The 21,398-nt window shown below is 35.9% G+C and overlaps 1 protein-coding gene across 7 annotated transcripts in view; it reads left to right on the top strand.

Annotated features, from left to right (window-relative positions):
• LOC110449932 (TOX high mobility group box family member 4-like) overlaps positions 1-20,554 on the top strand; it is a 102,676-nt gene extending 82,122 nt beyond the window's left edge. For 6 of the 7 annotated variants that reach the window (XM_021497111.1, XM_021497112.1, XM_021497108.1 and 3 more), the window contains 6 exons: positions 4,278-4,413; positions 11,761-11,841; positions 16,154-16,237; positions 16,803-17,039; positions 17,308-17,438; positions 18,133-20,554. In XM_021497111.1, coding sequence (XP_021352786.1) covers positions 4,278-4,413; positions 11,761-11,841; positions 16,154-16,237; positions 16,803-17,039; positions 17,308-17,438; positions 18,133-18,193 — 730 coding nt within the window. In that variant the 3' untranslated portion in view covers positions 18,194-20,554. The remainder of the gene's footprint in view (positions 1-4,277; positions 4,414-11,760; positions 11,842-16,153; positions 16,238-16,802; positions 17,040-17,307; positions 17,439-18,132) is intronic. The other variant, XM_021497110.1, reaches the window with a different exon arrangement.
• Positions 20,555-21,398: the final 844 nt, after the last annotated feature.

Raw genomic sequence — 21,398 nt, forward strand, 5'->3', positions numbered from 1 at the left:
GACAATCTCCATACCCGGCGGTAGCTATATACATTCCCTATCCATTATTGACTTTATACTGCATTCCTTCATTTTGTCTTTATACAGTGCACTTGCATTTTTTTCTCTTTTAGTCTTCCCTTGTGACAAATCTTTATGTAATAAATTGTTATTTGTTGTGGTGCTATCCACTTCACGGTCAATGACAATCTCCATACCCGGTGGTAGCTATATACACTTCCTATCCATTATTGACTTTTGTGTAACCCCTTACCCCCCACTTCAGGGCCAATGACAATCTCCATACCCGGTGGTAGCTATATACACTTCCTATCCATTATTGACTTTTGTGTAACCCCTTACCCACCACTTCAGGGTCAATGACAATCTCCATACCCGGCGGTAGCTATATACATTCCCTATCCATTATTGACTTTATACTGCATTCCTTCATTTTGTCTTTATACAGTGCACTTGCATTTTTTTCTCTTTTAGTCTTCCCTTGTGACAAATCTTTATGTAATAAATTGTTATTTGTTGTGGTTCTATCCACTTCAGGGTCAATGACAATCTCCATACACGGTGGTAGCTATATACACTCCCTATCCATTATTGACTGTTGTGTATCCCCTTGCCCCCCACTTCAGGGTCAATGACAATCTCCATACACGGTGGTAGCTATATACACTCCCTATCCATTATTGACTGTTGTGTATCCCCTTGCCCCCCACTTCAGGGTCAATGACAATCTCCATACCCGGCGGTAGCTATATACATTCCCTATCCATTATTGACTTTATACTGCATTCCTTCATTTTGTCTTTATACAGTGCACTTGCATTTTTTTCTCTTTTAGTCTTCCCTTGTGACAAATCTTTATGTAATAAATTGTTATTTGTTGTGGTGCTATCCACTTCAGGGTCAATGACAGTCTCCATACCCGGTGGTAGCTATATACATTCCCTATCCATTATTGACTTTATACTGCATTCCTTCATTTTGTCTTTATACAGTGCACTTGCATTTTTTTCTCTTTTAGTCTTCCCTTGTGACAAATCTTTATGTAATAAATTGTTATTTGTTGTGGTGCTATCCACTTCAGGGTCAATGACAATCTCCATACACGGTGGTAGCTATATACACTCCCTATCCATTATTTACTTTTGTGTAACCCCTTACCCCCCACTTCAGGGCCAATGACAATCTCCATACCCGGTGGTAGCTATATACACTTCCTATCCATTATTGACTTTTGTGTAACCCCTTACCCACCACTTCAGGGGCAATGACAATCTCCATACCCGGTGGTAGCTATATACACTTCCTATCCATTATTGACTTTTGTGTAACCCCTTACCCCCCACTTCAGGGCCAATGACAATCTCCATACCCGGTGGTAGCTATATACACTTCCTATCCATTATTGACTTTTGTGTAACCCCTTACCCACCACTTCAGGGTCAATGACAATCTCCATACCCGGCGGTAGCTATATACATTCCCTATCCATTATTGACTTTATACTGCATTCCTTCATTTTGTCTTTATACAGTGCACTTGCATTTTTTTCTCTTTTAGTCTTCCCTTGTGACAAATCTTTATGTAATAAATTGTTATTTGTTGTGGTGCTATCCACTTCAGTGTCAATGACAATCTCCATACCCGGTGGTAGCTATATACACTTCCTATCCTTGGGAACAGCTTCCTAATTATAATCTGAATATAGACTTAGTCTCAGATTAGGGTGACAGCTAGCTAGGATTATCACACTTGATACCTATACATGTGTGGTAATGAAGATCTGGTCAGTGACACAATCTTGTTTTCTCAGAACTAAGGATTACCAGTCACATACCTACAGTTACTTACTGTCTGAAGCTGCTGTCTATAAAAGACATACAGGCCCTGAATGTTTTACATGTTTATTTTGTGCCCAGTCTGTTACTAAGGTTTGTGGACTCCAGCAGCCGGATGTAACTCTAGTAATTATCTCGCTGACTTAAAGAAATCCTCCTTTTATGTTGGTTTACAGTCTTCGGCTGTAATACTTTTAATCAGATGAATGATATCAACAGAGGATAGATTTTTTTCACAAAGTCAAGAATTTAAAATAAATAAATAATTACATCATTTCATTTTTAAAGTTGTTTTTTTAAGTACCTGTTCCCACAGTAAGGGCCGTAGACGGAAGTTCTCATTGCCCACCTGTTATCCTCCACCTGTTGTAGTAGTGCCCACTTACCTGTAACCAACAAATCCGGGTAGCCATAACTTACATCACCTCTATAGAATAGGCTGGTTGATTACGATCACGCCTCAGTGACTTAGCAAGGAAACTAGAGAAAATCAAATACCAAATCGGAATTCGTCCTGAAATAATCACACAGCTAACAATGGCGAGCTTGTCAATGCACATGTCCTGTTACTCTTGTCGCCAGTCAGTTCGCCACTTAGTGTACGGTTTACAAGTCTCGTCTAATTTGTTTACCTGGAGTTGCCACCTGTTACTGCTAGATGTCTGTAGAAACCATTTTTACACTTTCGGACTTTCATTTGTTTGCAAGGTCGCTATTTGTGTCACTTTCTTATCCGGGTTCAGATATAATATCCAATATCAAGTAAATGGAATTTTAACTTTTTCCTTGTAACAGAATCTGTTACTCCTCCTGTGAAGGAAATCCTGTTCAGATAACAGACATCACTATTGCATTATTTTGCTGCAGGAAATAAAAATTAAAAAGATGTCGAAGAAACAGCTCAAGCCATCTGTATTATTAAAGTTTCAATCTTTTTTCAGATTTCTATTAAATATTTCAACAGATGGTATGAACAACTACAAAATTATACAATTTCAATTTATCATAATTCTTAACAAAAATGTTGTAAATGACATATTGTTAGAATGCTATACAGTATGAGTACTGTACTGTGTTGATGTTTCTGTAAAACCAACAGTACGATATTTTACTCAGATTCCTTCATGATTCTGATGATCAAATAATAAGTAAACTTAAGATTGATTTCTGTAAGATCCTGATGTATTAAATGATGGAGTTATAAGATCCCGATATATTAAATGATGGAGTTATAAATAAACTAACGATTGATTTCTGTAAGATCCTGATGTATTAAATGATGGAGTTATAAGATCCTGATGTATTAAATGATGGAGTTATAAGTAAACCTAAGACTGATTTCTATAAGATACTGATGTATTAAATGATGGAGTTATAAGTAAACCTAAGACTGATTTCTATAAGATCCTGATGTATTAAATGATGGAGTTATAAGTAAACCTAAGACTGATTTCTATAAGATACTGATGTATTAAATGATGGAGTTATAAGTAAACCTAAGACTGATTTCTATAAGATCCTGATGTATTAAATGATGGAGTTATAAGTAAACCTAAGACTGATTTCTGTAAGATACTGATGTATTAAATGATGGAGTTATAAGTAAACCTAAGACTGATTTCTGTAAGATACTGATGTATTAAATGATGGAGTTATAAGTAAACCTAAGACTGATTTCTGTAAGATACTGATGTATTAAATGATGGAGTTATAAGATCCAGATGTATTAAATGATGGAGTTATAAGATCCTGATGTATTAAATGATGGATTTATAAGTAAAGCTGAGACAGATTACCAGAGGATTCTGATGTTTATCCGTCGTATCGCCTGATCAGTATAAAAGCATGTCAGCCTATGGCAGTGACATTGATTTTTTGAAAGCACGAAGACGCATCTCCTAAGAGAGCAAAAAGAGGCTGCCTTTTTCTTGTCTAATGACTGTTATCAAATCATTTTTTTTTCAAGCAATAGGAAAACCACATTTTAAGGAAAACAGCTGCGCATGCATGCACTTAAGAGATTTTACAGGATATTAGTTTTAGCCAATTATGACAATGGCCTAATTCTCTTGTCTTTCACATTCCATTTACTGTTTTCTCAGTTTTTTGCATGAGTTGCTTCTTGTGGTAAACTGCCATGAGGACATGTAGTTTGATGGGTAATACAATGTACATGTAAAAATGTGTATTAAGTCACCTTCATGTTTTTCAATTACAAAAATGTTTTCAGTTAAAATAAACAATTAACCATTTGTCTATCTGTCAAACGATTAACCGCATGATCCTTTGTCCAAAACAATAAGCTTGTGTTCCTCTGTCCAAACAATTAAACCTGTGTTGCTCTGTCCAAACGATTAACCCTATGTCCCTCTGTCGAAATAGTTACCTATATTCTTTGAGCTCTGTCCAAATAATTAACCCTGTGTTTTTCTCTATCCACAGACCTGTGTCAGCCTATGCCCTGTTTTTCCGTGACACTCAGGCAGCCATAAAGGGCCAGAACCCCAACGCAAGCTTCGGAGAGGTGTCCAAGATCGTAGCCTCCATGTGGGATGGCCTTGACCCTGATCACAAGAGTGTAAGTTTGCCACAATCTTCTATGTGTTTTACCTTCAGCAATGCTATTATACTGTCGACTTGATTTGTAAGTTTACCCAGTCCTAATCCTTTACACTATTAAATATAAAAACCTTACAGCTTTAATAGGTTAATTGTTATTTTGCCTATCTTTTTGTAAATAGGTTTAACAACAAAGACGAAAACAAAAAAGGAACATATTTCTCCATTTTTGGACATATTTCTTAAAATCAGATTTAACTGCTAAACATGTGTATCATAACATTTCAAACTACCAGCTATACATGAGTAACAAGCTGTTTGTGAAGTACTTGCTGCATGCAGTATTGCTGATTCAAATGGACTGTGAAAACCCAGGCTGTCCTATACATGGTTTGTGACTGCTGTAATTAATCACAACATTGGTATGGTTCAGTGTGCCATGGCGGGGGCTTTGTTTGTAGGAGGATTTTGTTGTGGAACTGTGTGGTCCAATGATTGGTTAAACAGGTTAGCCAGCAACCACAACATATTTGAACTCTTTTGAACTCTTGACCACATTTGTGCAGCCATAATTAGAGATGGAGTCTGATATTATTATCATATAGGTCAAACGTCAATACCATTACTCAGAGAGATCAGATCTTAATCACTTCAAGTAAAGGCCCTTACTGGGTAGTCAGTCCTGGGTAGGATCAGTCAATACCAGTAGTCAGAGAGATCAGGTCTCCATCACTTCAAGTAAAGGGCCTTACTGGGTAGTCAGTCCTGGGTAGGATCAGTCAATACCAGTAGTCAGAGGGATCAGGTCCCCATCACTTCAAGTAAAGGGCCTTACTGGGTAGTCAGTCCTGGGTAGGATCAGTCAATACCAGTAGTCAGAGAGATCAGGTCCCCATCACTTCTATTAAAGGGCCTTACTGGGTAGTCAGTCCTGGGTAGGATCAGTCAATACCAGTAGTCAGAGGGATCAGGTCCCCATCACTTCTATTAAAGGTCCTTACTGGGTCGTCAGTCCTGGGTAGGATCAGTCAATACCAGTAGTCAGAGAGATCAGATCTCCATCACTTAAAGTAAAGGGCCTTACTGGGTTGTCAGTCCTGGGTAGGATCAGTCAATACCAGTAGTCAGAGAGATCAGGTCCCCATCACTTCTATTAAAGGTCCATACTGGGTCGTCAGTCCTGGGTAGGATCAGTCAATACCAGTAGTCAGAGACATCAGATCTCCATCACTTAAAGTAAAGGGCGTTACTGGGTTGTCAGTCCTGGGTAGGATCAGTCAATACCATTAGTCAGAGGGATCAGATCTCCATCACTTCAAGTAAAGGGCCTTACTGGGTAGTCAGTCCTGGGTAGGATCAGTCGTACAGTTTATAAACTGGTGTAACTATGTACACAGATATGTAACAACATTCACTGATATATAACTGCATACACTGATATATAACTGCATACACTTATATATCAGTGTATGTAGTTGCTTATCAGTGTATGTAGTTGCTTATCAGTGTATGTAGTTGCTTATCAGTGTATGTAGTTGCTTATCAGTGTATGTAGTTGCCTCCCAGTGTATGCAGTTATACATCAGTGAATGTTGTTACGTATCTGTGTACATAGTTACACAGATATGTAACAACATTTACTGATATATAACTGCATACACTTATATACAACTACATACGCTGATATATAACTACATTCACTGATATACAACTACTTACACTGATATACAACTATATACACTGATATATAACTGCATACACTCATATATAACTGCATACACTCATATATAACTGCATACACTCATATATAACTGCATACACTCATATATAACTGCATACACTTATATATCAGTGTATGTAGTTGAATATCAGTGTATGTAGTTGCTTATCAGTGTATGTAGTTCTATATCAGTGTATGTAGATGTATATCAGTGTATGTGGTTATATATAAGTGTATGTAGTTGAATATCAGTGTATGTAGTTGCTTATCAGTGTATGTAGTTGGATATCAGTGTATGTAGTTGCCTCCCAGTGTATGCAGTTATATATCAGGGTATGCAGTTATATATCAGTGAATGATGTTACATATCTGTGTACATAGTTACACAGATATGTAACAACATTCACAGATATATAACTGCATACACTCATATATAACTGCATACACTGATATATAATTGCATACACTTATATACAACTACATACATTGATATATAACTGCTTATACTGATATACAACTACATACGCTGATATATAACTACATTCACTGATATACAACTACATAGACTGATATACAACTACATACTCCGAGATACAACTACATACACTGATATATAACTACATACACTTTGAAGAAGTAGTTCAATGTTTTGCATACACTTAGGTGCAGCAGGCCTTTTTGGAATCGGAGAAGAGATTGTGACATTTGAGATTTCATTTAGCTAATGAAATTTTATTGTTTAAAAGTACATATAACATTCAAAAATCCATTGTTGCATAAATGTTTGGATGGAAGTAAACTATGGACAGTACACTACTATTAGTCTATTTGTGGGTGATAAATACCAATTTTGTTCTCTAAATGGGTTTTGTTTTGCAGCAATGAGATCTGTCCATTACCACCCCTAATCACCAGTACAATGGCCGATTATGCAGCTACGTCTAGGTTAGGGGTATAATTAGCCTGCCATACACTAAACAAAATGCAATATTAATCAGAAATATAATTAATCATCTCTGTACCACCAACTAAATGTTCTAGGAATAATTGGACGAGAAATAGCAGTAATTAGTAAAGGGGAAGGCCTTCTACCCTCACAGTACTGGACTAACACTAGTTTAATGACCGGTGAGCTATAATCACGCTGACCTCACCTTGTTAGGGCATTGGTCAGTATGGCATGTATTCAGATCTAATAAATACCCATATGCTACATAAGGTATTAATGCTTGGTATTTTGGTCATTTACTTTCCTCACCATCAATTTTGCCTGTATTTATCTGAGCACATTGACAGGCCGTCATTATTAATGCTCGGCTCACTGTTTATGGTTTTATGATAATGGCGGCTTTGGTCACATATTCTGTTTGTCTTCAGCTGCCGTGTTCAGATTGGTCATCATTCTGCTCTTATGGACAGAGAGACTATCAGTTTCAAAGTGATAAGTTTAAAATCATNGGGGGGGGTCCTGAAGCCAAATAAAACCCCTCTGGATCCGCCACTTCAGTGAGAATATAAATCTTGTTGGAAACTGATGACCTTGTATATCTAAAACTGATATCCCGGACATAGGTAAACATATTACTTAAAACACTTGTAGTGTTCCCATGTAAAATTTTGTAAGCCAGAACTGCTTTAATTTCCTAAAAATAAAATAATCTTCTGTTGGCAGCCACTTTAACTGTTTAAAAAGCAAAATGGAAGGGGCAAAGACGTCTCTTATATTTAACAAAACTCTAGCTGCCCTTTTCTGAAGTTTAAAGTTTTTATGAATATATGATTTGTTACTAGCCTCACTCCAGACCACAGAACAATAGATAAAATGTGGGAAAACTATACTTTGATCAACTTTACTGAGAACATCATTAGACATGAAAGGTCGTAACCTTATCAGAACACCGATCTTTTTCGAAATTTTCTTTGATATGTAATTAATGTAGTCTTTCCAAGACCGACAAAATTCGACAAAAAAGGAGTTTTGCACAGTGAACAGTTTCTATCATTAAATTAACAATAGTAATGTTCAACTCACGACATTTAGATAACCTTTGAGACGACCCAATCAACATGTACTGAGACTGAGACACGGATTAAGACTAAGTTTGTTTTCTCTCATCCACTGAATTGTGCATTCTAAGTCTTCTATCATTTGGGTAGTCATAAATATTTGAAATGAAAAGCAGAGGCCCAAGTATAGAGCCTTGCGGTACACCAATATTGATAGGTTGAACATGAGACATTTCATCACCACAAGTCACTTCCTGTGATCTGTTTGATAGGTAAGAAGCAAAGGATTTTGATGTAAGAGGCGATACAGCATAAGTTTTAAGTTTATATAAAAGAACAGCATGATTAACAGTATCGAATGCCTTGCGAAGGTCGATAAAAACAGCACTGGTTAAGTAACCTTCATCAATGTTGTTCAGCCATTTGTCTACAATATTCACTAGAGCTGTATAAGTAGAATGATTTGGACGAAACCCAAAGTGGCAATCACTATAACCAATTTGCTGTGTGAAAGAAAATCATACAATGTGTTATATGTACATGCTTCTCTTAGATCTTACCGAGGACACATCATACAGAGACAGGTCTATAATTGTTTACTAAGGTAGAATCACCTGCTTTAAAAATAGGGGTGACCTTGGCCTTTTTCCACTCAGAAGGAAAAACTCCTTTTAAAATTGACATATTAAACAAAAAGGTTAAGGGTGACACAATAGAATCACCAGCAGATTTCAGTAGTTTCACAGAAATACCGTCTTCACCAGTAGCTTTACCATCAGCCATTTGCTTGATTTCAGCAAGTACAAAAATCTGGTGTAATGTTTGGGATAACAACAGAATTGTCAGTAACAAAACTGTCTATTTTTGGTAAACTGGCATCAAAGGTAAATTCACCTATTTCTGTCCCAATACTGCAGATTTTTTTTTAAAGGCGCTAGCAACATCTACCTTTTCAGAAATAGTAATTCCATCAACATTTAAATTAACAGTAAATGAAAAAATCATTGATCTTTTTCCACATTTCTTTAGAATTTTTAGAACATTGCATTACAGACTCGTCTAAATAATTCTGTTAAGCCTGTCTAATTTTGAGAAGAACTCTTGTTATTTGTACTAACTTCAAAAGATGTACACTCAAACCTCTATATATATATAAATGCCCCTCATGTTATTTGCCACCTCTCGCTTACTGCCAACATAGGTCTAAGTCACCATTTACCCTTTTTCTTAACAATTCTTCTGTTCGTCTCCCTTGATATAAATGTATCATGAAGCTGTTTCATAACACAACATTTTGCCAGACAAAAGGTGGATTATATAAACAAGGTTTAGTTTAATAATTGTAGAAGTACTTGGGTTGCTCACATCTTGCCAAAATCAGTTCAGCACATTCAACAGCCATTGCTTACAGATAATGACCTGATTGATATGTGAAGTAAATGAATCATAAAGACCAATACAAGGCTCAGCAATGATGATCAGACCATCATACAATGTTATCCATTGTCTTAATGTAGACCACTTCAATTTCATGGATGTTTAACATTTACGCTTTATTTTATGACCTGAAAAAATATACGAACTATAAACCTTGCAAATTCATAGCCCTAATGTTAGACCTGGAGAATCACTAAATAATAATAATAATAATAATAATAATATACAACATTTATATAGCGCCCTATATAATCTGGAGAATCACTGAATAATAATAATAATATACAACATTTATATAGTGCCCTATATAATCTGGAGAATCACTGAAGACTACTACCTTAACATTTTGACCCTCACAAAATTAAAAATTTAGCGTTGCATCATAATGCATGTCCGAGTCCGTGCCTTTATATGGGCATGTTAATTACTAGACCCTGTGATAGTGCTGTAGATGTATATCTGTTCAGTTTCTATAAGTGTTCACAGTAGCACGCTGACTACAAATAAGGGAACTCTGAGAGGACAATGGAGGACAGAACTGAAAGGTACCTTCACAATGGCGAAGGAGACAATGAACTCATTACACTTGTCTTTTATCCTCAGCATCAGCTGCAGCAGGTGGCAGGGGGCTACAAAAGATGTACTCAATCATTTCCAGGCTCTCTGAGTCATGTGTGTACTAGAAATATTGGCCCTAGATTTCAAATTAAGATCTTAGATGTTATGAACAGTTACCATAGCAATGACATTCCTTCCATCAGTTTAAATGTGCTTTATTGACATTAATTTGAGTGCTGTGTTATTTGAAGAGAAATTCATGTTTATGTGATTTGTGAATTATTTTTGTGATTTCTCTCCCGACCTGCACCTTTTTCACTTATTGAGGACAAGTTTTAATCTCTGTATATTTGTATGAGGAAGAATATGGGATGATCCCAGCCTCTTGACAGATTACTAAAATGATCAATTGTTTCGTGATTTACATAGGGAATGGTAATGTGCTTTTAAAATAATGAAAAACTCCCATGAAAATGCTTAAGTGTCTTTTATTCTGCCTCATGGAAATAGAAGTAGCTGTGAGAATTGAATTCAAACCGTCAGTAGACTTCCCATGATCCATCAAGCTGATTGATGAGGTAGCTATGGAAGGGCCATATTCACTTCAACGCCAGAACAACATCATACCGCTCATCTTCAAATGAAGCGACACGTGTCACAACCTCGAGATTTTCATTAAATTCTGTTTATAGATAATGGTCTCATTTTGTTTGTCTTTGTAATAGGAACAAATTTGTAATTGAAAAATCATGCTGCAAAGACAGGATTTTATTAATTTGATTTCAGATTTTCTTAAATCATTTAACTGTTCAATGGATATTGCCATGCACACAAACGACTTTCTAAAAGTGAAAACAAAAATTAATTCAGATTGTTTCTTGAAGTGGATTCATTCATCTTTCCTTGGTGCACTGATATTCTTCACATTTCTCCCTACCTAGTAAGTCTAAACTTCGTTCATTATATGGAAGAATCTGTTCCATTCATAAAAATAATGAACCAATCCCCATGAGACCAAATAAAAAATGTTTTTAGTCATACCCTTAAATTATTTTGGAATTTTCAGCGAAGTACTGTTAACGTCAAGGTCATACTCTCCTTTATAAAATTTACGAAAATAATGAAATTGATTACCTGGCTACCGACCCTAATTATTTTCAGATACGTAACAATTACAAGAAACAAACCTGTGTTTTTGTTTGGCCTCATGCTAATCACTCCATTGCTGTGTGAGCTTGTTTTACAAACTGTCCCTACGTGTTCAGTTGTATTTCTGAATACATGAATTTACAATTGAAATAATGCTATTTCAATATCTATAGTAATTATTTCTTGGAAATATATTCACAAAAGGTGTATTTTTGTGAATTATTTTTCCTTGTAAAATCAAGAATCAAGTGGTTTACATTTCATAGTCAGTAGATGGATACACTATTAATTGTATTATCCAAAATAAGGATTTTGATCCCATATCTATTTGTAGCTATAATTAGATCTGGTGTACTCGTGACATTGGAATTGCCTTCAAGGTCACGCATGCATCCATGCAAGACTGATATCACCAGTCCTTAATCGTGTGAATTAAGAAGTCAAATGATCTTAAAAACTTTTTTGTTAAGAACTTGTTAAATTTCTTTGTTTTAGAACTACAAGAAGAAAACTGAAAATGCGAAGAAAGAGTATCTGAAGCAGCTTGCAGCCTACAGAGCAAGTCTTGTGTGTCAGGTAAGGAAAGCCACAACCAGTAAAACTTAATTAGTTTGGATAATTTGGTTTGTGTGTACAGTAGAACTTTGTTAGTCTGGGTTTGTGTGTACAGTAGAACTTTGTTAGTCTTGCTTTGTGTGTACAGTAGAACTTTGTTAGTATGTATACCTTGGTTTGTGTGTACAGTAGAACTTTGTTAGTCTTGCTTTGTGTGTACAGTAGAACTTTGTTAGTCTGTATACCTTGGTTTGTGTGTACAGTAGAACTTTGTTAGTCTAGACACCTTGATTTGTGTGTACAGTGGAACCTTGTTAGTCTGGACACTTTGGTTTGTGTGTACAGTGGAATCTTGTAGTCTAGACACTTTGGTTTGTATGTTAAGTCGAACTTTGTTAGTCTGGTCACCTTGGTTTGTATGTACAGTAGAACTTTGTTAGTCTGGTCACCTTGGTTTGTATGTACAGTAGAACTTTGTTAGTCTGGACACTTTGGTTTGTATGTACAGTAGAACTTTGTTAGTCTGGACACTTTTGTTTGTATGTACAGTAGAACTTTGTTAGTCTGGACAGTTTGGTTTGTGTGTACAGTAGAACTTTGTTAGTCTGGACACTTTTGTTTGTATGTACAGTAGAACTTTGTTAGTCTGGACAGTTTGGTTTGTATGTACAGTAGAACTTTGTTAGTCTGGACACTTTTGTTTGTATGTACAGTAGAACTTTGTTAGTCTGGACAGTTTGGTTTGTGTGTACAGTAGAACTTTGTTAGTCTGGACACTTTTGTTTGTATGTACAGTAGAACTTTGTTAGTCTGGACAGTTTGGTTTGTATGTACAGTAGAACTTTGTTAGTCTGGACACTTTTGTTTGTATGTACAGTAGAACTTTGTTAGTCTGGACAGTTTGGTTTGTGTGTACAGTAGAACTTTGTTAGTCTGGACACTTTTGTTTGTATGTACAGTAGAACTTTGTTAGTCTGGACAGTTTGGTTTGTATGTACAGTAGAACTTTGTTAGTCTGGACACTTTTGTTTGTATGTACAGTAGAACTTTGTTAGTCTGGACAGTTTGGTTTGTGTGTACAGTAGAACTTTGAGCACATGAGTGTAATGCTTGTCTATCTACTGCTTCAGTTTTCTATATTTTAATTTAGTTGGGAGGAAAAAAGGTATAAGTTGAGGAGACAAAACACTTTCAGTCTGTCCCAGAGAAAGTTTTCTTTGTAGAAGACACTACGTCTTACAACTTGTATTGATGAAATCATTAGAATGTAAATTAAAATGTCTTTACCCAGTTAGGATATAATGATGAAGAAAAACGTACCAAGACTTTGCTTAGAGGAGCATTTATTAGAGCTGGAAGGTATCGGGTTGTCTGACAGTTCTTTGTTAGAGAGATGATGGGCTATTAGGGTTGAGTCTGTGTGATTTACAGTGTTGTGGGGGACAGGTGCTACCCAGCCAGGTCACACTCGCCCATTGTCTTGTACATAGTGCTGACTGGCTAATTACACCTTACACACCCCATACTTTACCAGACTAAAACGTCTGTGTTTCGTTGTGGTTATTTTCTAACCATTGGACAGATTTTCTCAGACTTTGTACAGTAACAATGTAATCAGCAGTTTGGTGTAGTAATGATATCTCTTCCAAATACGGCCTGCACACCAAAATATTCTACTCTGTTAGAAACCATCTGATGTGTGTTCCAGGTAAAAGAATACATATTTTTTTTGTAATTTTAATGAAAAGATAAAAACCGGCAAGGGTTTTATATACCTAGGATTTCCAGATTATTAGTTAGGAATACTCAACAACATATGTGCATTCCTGTTGGTCCAGTAATGGAAAATTTCCATAAAAGCTAGCTATGTCCGGTTCAGATTTCTTGTTTGTTTATTTTCTAGTTTTATTGTTCCAGATTTCAAAATTAAATCTGTGTTTGTATGGGAGCTATTTGATAACTGTTGAAATTGAATATTTATGTTGGGTATAAATTGGCATCTGCAATCTATTGTGTAACTGTTGTGCAGGTGCTGGATCATATTTATGACCGTGGCGTTATGAAATGGAATACGTGGTGTTGTATTACCAGGTGGTTACACGGTTGATTTACGGCCATTGCCAACTCCAACTCGATATGGGGGTATTAGGTCCTACAGATCAACAATCACATTTCCATAAGTGTCCTTCTCTGAAACATTCATAATTGAACTCCCTGTTCAAATTTATGAGCAGAATCGCCATCAGGATTAATGATTGGTCTGCTGTTACTGTCAGGTAGCTTTCTATAGTGACAACAATTATATATCTACCGGTATCTATTCTTCATTTACATGAAGATTTAAGTAACAAGAGTAAATTATTACAATAAGTGGAATAAATATCAAAACATTTATTCAAACGTTTGGTGTAAATGAAATCTGATAGTGAAAATAAAAGTAAAAAATTTGTGTATCAATTGTTATGCTAATAAGATTGATGTATAGCTTCATAAAGAACAATGGAAAGATAATCGGCCAAAAGTTTTTTTGCTTTAAAAAATAACCATTTCAAATGGTGTCAACATTATGCATATACAACTCATTGCCTTACAGCTTCAATAATTCAATATTAGTAATTCTATGAGAGGAGGGGGGTGGGGGGTGGGGGGGACTGTCATCATTGTGTATAGTTACTGTACAAAAACAAAAGATCAACCATCAATGTGTATGATTCCTGTACAGAAACCAAAAGTCTGTCATCCTTATGTGTTTGGTTACTGCACAGAAACCAAAAGTCTGTCATCCTTATGTGTTTGATTACTGTACAGAAACCACAAGTCGGTCATCCTTATGTGTTTGGTTACTGTACAGAAACCAAGAGCATGTCATCCTTATGTGTATGGTTACTGTCCAGAAACCAAAAGTCTGTCATCCTTATGTGTTTGGTTACTGTACGGAAACCAAAAGTCTGTCATCCTTATGTGTATTATTACGGTACAGAAACCTAAAGTCTGTCATCCTTATGTGTATGGCTACTGTAAAGAAACCAAAAGTCTGTCATCCTTATGTGTTTGGTTACTGAACAGAAACCAAAAGTCTGTCATCCTTATGTGTTTGATTACTGTACAGAAACCAAAAGTCTGTTATCCTTATGTGTTTGGTTACTGTACAGAAACCAAGAGCATGTCATCCTTATGTGTATGGTTACTGTACGGAAACCAAAAGTCTGTCATCCTTATGTGTATGGTTACTGTACAGAAACCACAAGTCTGTCATCCTTATGTGTATGATTACGGTACAGAAACCTAAAGTCTGTCATCCTTATGTGTATGGCTACTGTAAAGAAACCAAAAGTCTGTCATCCTTATGTGTTTGGTTACTGTACAGAAACCAGAAGCATGTCATCCTTATGTGTATGGTTACTGTCCAGAAACCAAAAGTCTGTCATCCTTATGTGTTTGGTTACGGTACAGAAACCAAAAGCATGTCATCCTTATGTGTGTGGTTACTGTACAGAAACCAAAAGCATGTCATCCTTATGTGTATGGTTACTGTGCAGAAACCAAAAGTCTGTCATCCTTATGTGTTTGGTTACTGTACGGAAACCAAAAGTCTGTCATCCTTATGTGTATTATTACGGTACAGAAACCTAAAGTCTGTCATCCTTATGTGTATGGCTACTGTAAAGAAACCAAAAGTCTGTCATCCTTATGTGTTTGGTTACTGTACGGAAACCAAAAGTCTGTCATCCTTATGTGTATGGCTACTGTAAAGAAACCAAAAGTCTGTCATCCTTATGTGTTTGGTTACTGTACGGAAACCAAAAGTCTGTCATCCTTATGTGTATGATTACGGTACAGAAACCGAAAGTCTGTCATCCTTATGTGTTTGATTACTGTACAGAAACCACAAGTCGGTCATCCTTATGTGTTTGGTTACTGTACAGAAACCAAAAGTCTTTCATCCTTATGTGTATGATTACGGTACAGAAACCGAAAGTCTGTCATCCTTATGTGTTTGATTACTGTACAGAAACCAAAAGTCGGACATCCTTATGTGTTTGGTTACTGTACAGAAACCAAGAGCATGTCATCCTTATGTGTATGGTTACTGTGCAGAAACCAAAAGTCTGTCATCCTTATGTGTATAGTTACTGTACAGAAACCAAAAGTCTGTCATCCTTATGTTTATAGTTATAGTACAAACACCAAATGTTGGCCAGTGCTTATGGTAACTACAGAATCCTAATGTCAAAGGTGTTGGGTTGTATGGTTACTGTACAAGGTACTGTGCGTACAATATAATCCCGGAGATCTGTGTGTACAGTATTAAGTGTGATATGTTTACTTCTAGGCTGCCCTGGAAGAAGGGAGTAAGTTGTCAGTAAAACCAATAACAACACGAAGTGGTCGCCAACAGTTACGCTCTAACCTTCAGGTACACAAAGGGCGATTGGCTGCAATTTTCATGAACGAAAGAAGTGTCAGATTTGTGAAATAATTGAATTCTGGCTCGTTATATATTAAAGACAAGTGCAAGTTTCAGAAAACGGCCTATGGTACATTTCAGGAATTTTAGCTATAGTTTCTGATAATTGACAGATATGAAGAAAAGAAGAAAAACAAGATAGGGACCCAAGTGTTTGTAAAATGGAGTGTGCTTAGATGATAAAAATTACTTCAGGGATGAAGGGGTGTATGAGGTTAAGTGTGTCTGTGAAATTTAGTGTGTGTGAGCGAGATGTGAGTGAGATTTGTTTGAAATTGAGACTACATAAAATAAAGTCAGATCAAGATAATGTGTGATAGAGATTGTGTAAATAGAGATTTTGTGTATGTGTGTAAATAGAGATTTTGTGTATGTGTGTAAATAGAGATTTTGTGTATGGTAGTGTATATAGTTATGTGAAGTAAAGCAGTTCTTGGTAGATGTGTTCTACTAGATGTGAACAGTCGTGTTTTTCATTGTATTTGCCAAGCTAATATTGAGTTTTATGTTACAGAGTGGTACCGAGGAAGGAACTGGCCTGAATGTGGTTGCCATGCCCACACGTGGAGCTCGCTCACACCTACAACACCCGCAGTCCATAGCCACATCGCCACAGAACAGCATGTCGCCCCCGCAGGACATGATGTGTCAAATGACCACCAGCCCACCGTACCAGACCGGATACGTCAGCCCGCCCCAATATCGCAACATGCAGGACATTGCTCCGGGGCCCCCCAGCATGGACCTGATGGTCAGTGGTCATAACCTTGAACTCCTTAATGAAGTATACTACGTAATCTCTGTAAGAGAATTTTAAGATTAATGGTCATGAGTCTGTGGGTACCCCCTAATGTATGCTAATTATCTCTGATTCAGCTTTCAATTATGTCCCTTCTGTGATCCTTTTCTAAAAGGAGTTTTCCTTTTCATTAAATATAAAAAGCATCCTTGCAAGAGAGTACATATTTGTAACATAGCGAAGCTAGTACTTAATTGTACCATGTAATGTTCTCTGACAGGATGGATGTAACCAGGCCATGCCCTACACGTCCAAGTGGTGCATCAGGAATGGTTGTACTAACACCACACTGGACAACCCTGGCTGGGACAATGAGTACTGCAGCAACGAGTGTGTGGTCAGTCATTGCAGGTACGCATAATCATCTTAACATCTCTCCTGCAATCTGTATATCATCTTTACTCACCTGTCATCTCATTTCTCATGTATATTGTCTGCTCTCACATGTATATAATCTATTCTCACCTGTAAATGCTTTCTTCTAAACTGTATACCCCTACTCTCACCTATTCATCCTCTCACCTCACCCCTATATTTATTCTCACCTGTATATCATTCACTCTCACCTGTATATACCCCTACATATTCTCTCACCTGTTCATCCACACTCACCTGTATATACTTTCTTCTAAACTGTATACCCCTACTCTCACCTATTCATCCTCTCACCTCGCCCCTATGTTTACTCTCACCTGTATATCATTCATTCTCACCTGTATATACCCCTACATATTCTCTCACCTGTTCATCCACACTCACCTGTATATACTTTCCTCCAAAATATATACCCCTACTCTCACCTATTCATCCTATCCTCTCATCTCTATATTTCCTCTCATCTGCATATCATTCACTCTCACCTGTATATTGTCTTTTCTCACATTTATATCCTATCTCATCACTTTTGTAGCCCTTCTTTTCACCTGCATAACATGTACAAACATTGTAATTCAGAGACATCTCTAAAGTACCCTCTGATAGCTTGACTGTAAATTGAGGTATTGGGCTTGTAGACTAAGTAATAGTGTTCTGTTTATATTTTCAGGGATGTGTTCACTGCCTGGGCCGCTTCTAGACAAGGATCCAATTGCTTTCCAATTAAATAAAAATTGTGTGGAACACAGCACAAACGTTTCCCTAATTCGAGGAGCTTTAAGCTGCTATTAAATTATTTTTGTGATGATTGTACAAAATCTCTGAAGAATTAAGAGTGACAGTGGTTGTGTACTGGTGGTCAGAGGGACACTTAACTGAAGAAAGGATATGCTTTATAATAGATAAGCAAGGACTAACAGTGATTTACCAAGGAAGACAATATGTATTGGACCTTGGTAAAGGTGTTTTGTTGAAATCGCTGTGAAGCATATGAGTTGAACAAGGCACAGTCTACATAGATGGAGCTTTGGAAAGTTTTTAATGCACAGGATGAACTTTGATGTCAACATAAAAACCGATTTATATATATATATATATATATGTATGTCATTCGGAATGGACTAAACACCATGGCAACATTACAGTATTTTAATGTGCTGGAAAAGACAACAATGACATAACATTTCTTTTTAAACACTGAAATAGAAATTTAATTTTGATACAATGTGTGACACACGTGTGTGGACTCAATAAGAATTGTTGTCAAACATGTGATGGAACACCACTGATGGCGTTGAGGCCGATGGAAAACTTAACGTGCATAATATGTGATGGACATATGAATATGCCATTTAGATTTTATTTGAAGATGATTGGTGTTATTGGGGCAGAAGTATTCCCCGGAGCAGTGTGGAGCCGTCACTCGCAGTGGTGGGGCACAATATCTCCGTGTTACTTCATTGATTTTGTGGGAGGACCTTTAGGGTCAGGTATGAATCATGACGGTCCATGCAAATTTATGGATTTTTTTCCCCTTCATTTCAATTTTGTTCGCGCCATTCAATTAACCTTTTGTTTGTCATAGTTGTCTATCATGACTTCATTCCCAATATCTTGTCAAGGATTCCACACTGCCTCAAAAGTGTCAAGTTTCCAATTACTATATTATATTGATGGATTTAAGGTTTTGACTTTTTGTTCATTTTCCCGATCATTTAGATGATGTATCAAACTTCTTGTGTTATAAAAACCCACGATACATTTAGGTAGTTGTCTTTATCATAATCCGAATCAGTTTGGTCTTATTGATACACTGATATAAGGGGGAATAACTCTTACAATATTTATGATGTTGTTACTTTCTGATTTGTACTTTTGGCATTTACCTTGGTTGACACTTTGTTACATTTATCTGCTCAATGTGAAACTGTCATATACATTACAATGTTCTATATATGTGTGTGGACTTTTGTGTTCATTAATGTACATTAAAAAATCACATTCCTGTTTTTTTTCCTATTTGAGAGGATTTGTGATATGTAAGAACAACCATTGAATGTTATGAACATATGTCAAGCTCTTTGTTTAGAAGAATTTCTTTCAGATCATAAATTTAGGATATTTTCTAATTTTATATTTTCTGTAGATTTTGATATGGAGACTTGGAAAAAGTTCAGAAAAAATGTATTGCAATTTCCGTCTCAAATAATATCTTTATTTTTAAGAAATATGATAATAAATGTATTAAAATAACGATAATGATACAACTATTGAGCTCACCTGTATAAATAATTAATAAATGTATTAAAATAATGATAATGATACAACTATTGAGCTCACCAGTATTAATAATTAATAAATGTATTAAAATAACGATAATGATACAACTATTGAGCTCACCTGTATAAATAAATGTAGGTAGACTACAGGCCCAGTTTAATCTGTCAAAATTGTTTATTTTCCACAATTACATATTAAAAATATTTTTACTCCCACCAACGATCAGTTTTCTGAGACACGTTATTAGATTCAGTGAGAAGAGGTACAAATATACCTATGTTAGAGGAGTATAATCCTGGACATTGAATTGAAATGTAGGCCAATCATGTTTAACGATCTAGTCTTCAGTCATCTACTTATCATTCAATTGCCAGGCAACTACTGTCTCACAATAATTAACACATTTTACAATAAGAGATTTATAAAAGAACGGTGTAGTGTTGATTATTCTTTTATTGAAAGACAGTGTAGTTATAACTTATAAACACACTCACTATACTTGGGCTTATATTGAGCATAGTGAGAATTATCACCTGGAAATAATTTTGTTTTTCTTCATTATAGTTATTGTTTCTGCATCTGGCAATGTTTCAGTAACTGTTATTGTTGTAAGCTGTCTGGTAGTCATGGAGACAGACTGACAACGCCCAGGCTGCTACAGCTTTTTTTTGTGTCCCTTGTGTTAATACATTGTGCCTTTGTTACAATGTTCTGTACCCAGTGGAGACAATAATAAGGTTTGATATTTTGTTGATAATTCACGCAACTTCAATCTATCGAAATAAAAAAATAAAAAAATGCTATATAAGACAGTTGTTGTTGAGTTGTTGTTTTAAGTGTCTTATTCTGTATGTGTTTTTTGAGAAAATTATTAGATAATCAAAGTCTTTCAGAAAAGAAAAAAACACTTTTGAAATTGTATTTGACCTTGACTGTTGACCTTTAAACATTAATGAAGTTTTGTGATTGGTTAATGTATTGATAAGAAAACATTTTATCCTTTTAGTTTTAAAGTCCATCACACTGACCTTTGAACATTGACATGGATTGAAGACCTGGAAACGTTAATAATCAGGAAATAAGAGCGAGTTTGGAAAAATGATGTCCTCAGTCACTGAATGTTGACCTTCCTATTTAATGTTACATATACTGTTGGTATTTTTAGCTTAAAAGTAGTAATTTTTTTATAAATGTTGCTTTGGATTTTCATCATTTTTTAGCATGTTAAAAATGACGTCATTCTCCATTGTTGATAATTCGTGAAGCATAAGTCAGTCGCAAAAAAAAACACCAAATAACTCCAGTGGTCAACAAACGGAAGTTTGTAACTTGTTACCGTTATATCATTGATAATATAATTCAGTTCATCAGTAATCCACGTGTACTGTATTGGGCCGTCACTCTTAACATTCTTAATTCTGTCTATGCTAATTTAAGGAACATACCAGATTCTGGACATCAAACAGACGGCATTGTATTCAGTAGGTTTATCATACACCTGATGCACAATCGTAATGATATAAAAATGAGTACAGTTTCAGGAATGTAATTCATCATTTTGGTATGAATAATAAATACTAGGCTTGTTTTGGACACAAGCAGTAATTGAAAACTTATTTTGCGAGCTTACGAAAAACGTCTGTTTCTTTTGTCAAG

The sequence above is a fragment of the Mizuhopecten yessoensis genome, unplaced genomic scaffold (assembly GCF_002113885.1).
Source record: "Mizuhopecten yessoensis strain PY_sf001 unplaced genomic scaffold, ASM211388v2 scaffold4839, whole genome shotgun sequence".
Lineage (NCBI taxonomy): Eukaryota > Metazoa > Mollusca > Bivalvia > Pectinida > Pectinidae > Mizuhopecten > Mizuhopecten yessoensis.